This window comes from Oncorhynchus nerka, unplaced genomic scaffold, assembly GCF_034236695.1.
Source record: "Oncorhynchus nerka isolate Pitt River unplaced genomic scaffold, Oner_Uvic_2.0 unplaced_scaffold_945, whole genome shotgun sequence".
In the NCBI taxonomy this organism is placed as follows: Eukaryota; Metazoa; Chordata; class Actinopteri; order Salmoniformes; family Salmonidae; genus Oncorhynchus; species Oncorhynchus nerka.
In genome coordinates, this window is record NW_027040368.1 from 233649 (window position 1) to 239580 (window position 5932).

At 47.3% G+C, this 5932-nt stretch overlaps 1 protein-coding gene across 1 annotated transcript; it reads left to right on the forward strand.

Moving 5' to 3' along the window:
* The first annotated feature begins 4348 nt into the window (after window positions 1-4348).
* Window positions 4349-5186, forward strand: LOC135570677 (uncharacterized protein DDB_G0271670-like). Its single transcript, XM_065016635.1, has 2 exons — window positions 4349-4407; window positions 4499-5186. The coding sequence occupies exons 1-2, from the start codon at window positions 4349-4351 to the stop codon at window positions 5184-5186; spliced, it is 747 nt and encodes a 248-aa protein (XP_064872707.1).
* Window positions 5187-5932: the final 746 nt, after the last annotated feature.

The following is a 5932-nucleotide window of genomic DNA, read 5'->3' on the forward strand; positions in this document are numbered from 1 at the left end:
CTTAGATAGGGCCCAATTCCCTATATAGTGCACTCTACCTTAGATAGGGCCCTATTCCCTATATAGTACACTACCTTAGATAGGGCCCAATTCCCCATATAGTACACTACCTTAGATAGGGCCCTATTCCCTATATAGTCCACTACCTTAGATAGGGCCCAATTCCCCATAAAGTCCACTACCTTAGATAGGGCCCTATTCCCTATATAGTACACTACCTTAGATAGGGCCCAATTCCCTATATAGTGCACTACCTTAGATAGGTCCCTATTCCCTATATAGTGCACTACCTTAGATAGGGCCCTATTCCCTATATAGTCCACTACCTTAGATAGGGCCCAATTCCCCTTAAAGTCCACTACCTTAGAAAGGGCCCTATTCCCTATATAGTCCACTACCTTAGATAGGGCCCTATTCCCTATATAGTCCACTACCTTAGATAGGGCCCTATTCCCTATATAGTCCACTACCTTAGATAGGGCCCTATTCCCTATATAGTCCACTACCTTAGATAGGGCCCTATTCCCTATATAGTCAACTACCTTAGATAGGGCCCAAATCCCCATAAAGTCCACTACCTTAGATAGGGCCCTATTCCCTATATAGTACACTACCTTAGATAGGGCCCAATTCCCTATATAGTGCACTACCTTAGATAGGGCCCTATTCCCTATATAGTCCACCACCTTAGATAGGGCCCAATTCCCTATATAGTACACTACCTTAGATAGGGCCCAATTCCCCAAATAGTACACTACCTTAGATAGGGCCCAATTCCCTATATAGTACACTACCTTAGATAGGGCCCTATTCCCTATATAGTCCACTACCTTAGATAGGGCCCAATTCCCTATATAGTACACTACCTTAGATAGGGCCCAATTCCCCATATAGTACACTACCTTAGATAGGGCCCAATTCCCTATATAGTCACTACCTTAGATAGGGCCCTATTCCCTATATAGTTCACTACCTTAGATAGGGCCCTATTCCCTATATGGTCCACTACCTTAGATAGGGCCCTATTCCCTATATAGTCCACTATTCCCTATATAGTACACTACCTTAGATAGGGCCCAATTCCCCATATAGTCCACTACCTTAGATAGGGCCCTATTCCCTATATAGTCCACTACCTTAGATAGGGCCCAATTCCCCATAAAGTCCACTACCTTAGATAGGGCCCTATTCCCTATATAGTCCACTACCTTAGATAGGGCCCAATTCCCTATATAGTGCACTACCTTAGATAGGGCCCAATACCCTATATAGTGCACTACCTTAGATAGGGCCCAATTCCCTATATAGTACACTACCTTAGATAGGGTTCTATTCCCTCATGTACAGGTATAAACCTCTGTTGTCAGGTATAAACCTCTGTTGTCAGGTACAGGTATAAACCTCTGTTGTCAGGTACAGCTATAAACCTCTGTTGTCAGGTACAGGTATAAACCTCTGTTGTCAGGTATAAACCTCTGTTGTCAGGTACAGGTATAAACCTCTGTTGTCAGTTACAGGTATAAACCTCTGTTGTCAGGTACAGGTATAAACCTCTGTTGTCAGGTACAGCTATAAACCTCTGTTGTCAGGTACAGGTATAAACCTCTGTTGTCAGGTATAAACCACCTTTTGTCAGGTATAAACCTCTGTTGTCAGGTACAGGTATAAACCTCTGTTGCCAGGTACAGCTATAAACCTCTGTTGTCAGGTACAGGTATAAACCTCTGTTGTCAGGTATAAACCTCTGTTGTCAGGTACAGGTATAAACCTCTGTTGTCAGGTATAAACCTCTGTTGTCAGGTACATGTATAAACCTCTGTTGTCAGGAACAAACCTCTGTTGTCAGGTACAAGTATAAACCTCTGTTGTCAGGTACAGGTATAAACCTCTGTTGTCAGGTACAGGTATAAACCTCTGTTGTCAGGTACAGGTATAAACCTCTGTTGTCAGGTACAGGTATAAACCTCTGTTGTCAGGTACAGGTATTAACCTCTGTTGTCAGGTACAGGTATTAACCTCTGTTGTCAGGTACAGGTATTAACCTCTGTTGTCAGGTACAGGTATAAACCTCTGTTGTCAGGTACAAACCTCTGTTGTCAGGAACAAACCTCTGTTGTCAGGTACAGGACATTAATCACGGGTTTAGACAGAGGACAGGGATGTTTGGCTCAGATAAAAGCCTTGTTTTTATGACAGCCCAACGGAGTAGATTTGAAAAGAGCAAAGGTCCCAAATGGGACTGTCATATATTTGCATTCTTGCGTCAGCCAGACACAATACGTGCTGTGTTCGAGCCATATTATCAATAGCTCTTTAATAAAAGGCAATTGCACCCTATTCCCTACATAGTGCACTACTTTAGACCAGGGCCCTATGGAACCCTATTCCCTACATAGTGCACTACTTTAGACCAGAGCCCTATGGAACCCTATTCCCTACATAGTGCACTACTTTAGACCAGAGCCCTATGGAACCCTATTCCCTACATAGTGCACTACTTTAGACCAGGCCCTATGGAACCCTATTCCCTACATAGTGCACTACTTTAGACCAGAGCCCTATGGAACCCTATTCCCTACATAGTGCACTACTTTAGACCAGGGCCCTATGGAACCCTATTCCCTACATAGTGCACTACTTTAGACCAGGGCCCTATGGAACCCTATTCCCTACATAGTGCACTAATTTTAACCCGAGCCCTATGGAACCCTATTCCCTACATAGTGCACTACTTTTAACCCGAGCCCTATGGAACCCTATTCCCTACATAGTGCACTACTTTTAACCCGAGCCCTATGGAACCCTATTCCCTACATAGTGCACTACTTTTAACCCGAGCCCTATGGAACCCTATTCCCTACATAGTGCACTACTTTTAACCCGAGCCCTATGGAGTGCCATTTGGGATGCACATTAACCGTCGTCCTCCTGTAAAACATAACTCTCTACTCCGTTTTCTAAATGGCCTATCAAGGACCTTCTAAACCTTTTCAACAAAATGTCTCTTCTGTCTCATGTCTCTTTTGTCCAGACTTCTTCTGAATGGAGTCTAATTTTAACCAGCCTAAATTTTGTGTGCTTACTACTCTCCTCATAGTCTCTCTCCTCGCTCTCTCTCCTTCCCCTCTCTCCTCGCTCTCTCTCCTTCCCCTCTCTCCTCGCTCTCTCTCTCCCTCTCCTCTCTCTCTCGCTCTCTCCCCTTCCTCCCTCTCTCTCTCTCTCCCCTTCCTCCCTCTCTCTCTCTCTCCCCCTCCTCTCTCTCTCTCTCTCCCCTCCTCCTCCCTCTCTCTCTCTCCCCTCCCCTCTCTCCTCGCTCTCTCTCTCTCTCCCTCCCCTCTCTCTCTCGCTCTCTCCCCTTCCTCACTCTCTCTCTCTCCCTCTCTTGCTCTCTCTCCCCTTCCCCTCTCTCTCCCCTCCTCCCTATCTCTCTCCCCCTCCTCCCTCTCTCTCCCCCTCTTTCTCCCCCCCTCTCTTTCCCCCCTCTTTCTCCCCCCACTCTCTCCCCCTCTTTCTCTCTCCCCCCCTTCCTCCCTCTCTCTCTCCCCTTCCTTCCCCCTCTCTCTCCCCACTTTCTCTTCCCCCCACCCTCTCTCTCTCTTAGGTGTCTTTAGTGTCTGTCTGTGGTGGCAGTAGCATCTGTTGTGTGGTGTCTGTAGTGTCTGTTGTGTTTGCAGTGTAGTGTCTGCAGTGGTGTGTCTCTAGTGTAGTGTCTGTGGTGTATGTGGTGTTGTGTCTGGCTGGTCGTGACTGCAGTTCATGATCCACAAACTGTGAAATCTCCCCATAACGAGACAGTGCTGAATTCTACAGGGAATAGTGTTGAATAATGTTGTCCACAGACACAAAACATCTCTCTCTCTCTGTCTCTCTCTCCCTGTCTCTCTCTCTCTGTCTCTCTCTCTCTGTCTCTCTGTCTCTCGCTCTCTCTTTTTCTCTCTGTCTCTCGCTCTCTCTCTTTCTCTCTGTCTGTCTCTCTCTGTCTCTCTCTCTCTTTCTCTCTCTCTCTGTGTGTCTCTCTCTCTCTCTCTCTCTCTCTCTCTCTCTCTCTCTCTCTCTCTCTCGCTCTCTCTCTCTCTCTGTCTCTCTCTGTCTCTCTCTCTTTCTCTCTCTCTCTATCTCTCTCTCGCTCTGTCTGGTCTGGTCTGGTCCACTGCCAAGTTTCTGTTGTCGTTAAGGGAGATTTCATTACTCATTTCATTACTACCACACCAATTTGGCCTGGCTAACTCATTGCATTTAATTAATCAAGATACAGAAGTGTCCCAGCACCGAAGATGTTTAAACCCACATGAAAACATACTACAGTACTTACTATAGAATGATTTAGTAAACTGTAGTATACAGAACCATGAGTCAGTCCCGTACACAAAAGGGAACGTCCTCTAGCAGAGGAAGGACGTCTCAGTTGTACGCATTATAACAGGAACGTCCTCTAGCACGTCCTCTATAGCACGTCCTCTAGCACGTCCTCTAGCCCGTCCTCTAACCCGTCCTCTAGCACGTCCTCTAGCCCGTCCTCTAGCCCGTCCTCTAGCACGTCCTCTAGCACGTCCTCTAGCACGTCCTCTAGCACGTCCTCTAGCCCGTCCTCTAGCACGTCCTCTAGCACGTCCTCTAGCACGTCCTCTAACCCGTCCTCTAGCACGTCCTCTAGCCCGTCCTCTAGCCCGTCCTCTAGCCCGTCCTCTAGCACGTCCTCTAGCACGTCCTCTAGCACGTCCTCTAGCACGTCCTCTAGCCCGTCCTCTAGCCCGTCCTCTAGCACGTCCTCTAGCACGTCCTCTAGCCCGTCCTCTAGCACGTCCTCTAGCACGTCCTCTAGCACGTCCTCTAGCCCGTCCTCTAGCCCGTCCTCTAGCCCGTCCTCTAGCCCGTCCTCTAGCACGTCCTCTAGCCCGTCCTCTAACCCGTCCTCTAGCACGTCCTCTAGCCCTTCCTCTAGCCCGTCCTCTAGCACGTCCTCTAGCACGTCCTCTAGCACGTCCTCTAGCCCGTCCTCTAGCCCGTCCTCTAGCACGTCCTCTAGCACGTCCTCTATCCCGTCCTCTAGCACGTCCTCTAGCACATCCTCTAGCCCGTCCTCTAGCACGTCCTCTAGCCCGTCCTCTAGCCCGTCCTCTAGCACGTCCTCTAGCACGTCCTCTAGCACGTCCTCTAGCACGTCCTCTATAGCACGTCCTCTATAGCACGTCCTCTAGCACGTCCTCTAGCACGTCCTCTATAGCACGTCCTCTAGCCTGTCCTCTAGCACGTCCTCTATAGCACGTCCTCTATGTGACTTTAGTTGAATGCAGAGATACACTGGATACACATTTTAACAGCAATATTGCCACTATACTCCTTCCATTTGAGACTCAATTTAACATAAATAAGCACGTCTTTTCAGCCTTGCAGATATAAGTATAAACATCTGGGGATCTTTCGAATGTCTTATCCACATGAATAAGTGGGGCGGCACAAGTTTTTCTTAACTGACTTGCCTGGTAAAGGTAAAAAAAAAAAAAAAAAAATGAAGGACCTCCGTTAACATCTTCACATAATGTATAAAATTCAAAGGGTATTACACATGTGTCACTTCTCAATTTAGCAGTGCTGTTAGCGGCGCTGTTAGCGGTGCTGTTAAAGGTGCCAATTTACGGGGGATTACACTTGAAAACAGATTGTAACACATGGTCGTACAGTTGAAATCAAGAGGGATATCTTCAACCACCAACTTACCATCCTGAGACAAATCAAATCAAATGTATTTATAAAGCCCTTCTTACATCAGCTGATATCTCAAAGTGCTGTACAGAAACCCAGCTTAAAACCCCCCAAAACAGCAAGCAATGCAGGTGTGGAAGCACGGTGGCTAGGAAAAACTCCCTAGAAAGGCCAAAACCTAGGAAGAAACCTAGAGAGGAACCAGACTATGAGGGGTGGCCAGTCCTCT

Excerpts from the sequence above, each read along its gene's own strand:
- LOC135570677 (XM_065016635.1), top strand. The coding sequence starts at position 4,349 with ATGAGTCAGTCCCGTACACAAAAGGGAACGTCCTCTAGCAGAGGAAGG. Across the intron at positions 4,408-4,498 it reads AGAGGAAGGACGTCTCAGTT|CACGTCCTCTAGCCCGTCCT; the intron begins GTACGCATTATA and ends CCCGTCCTCTAG.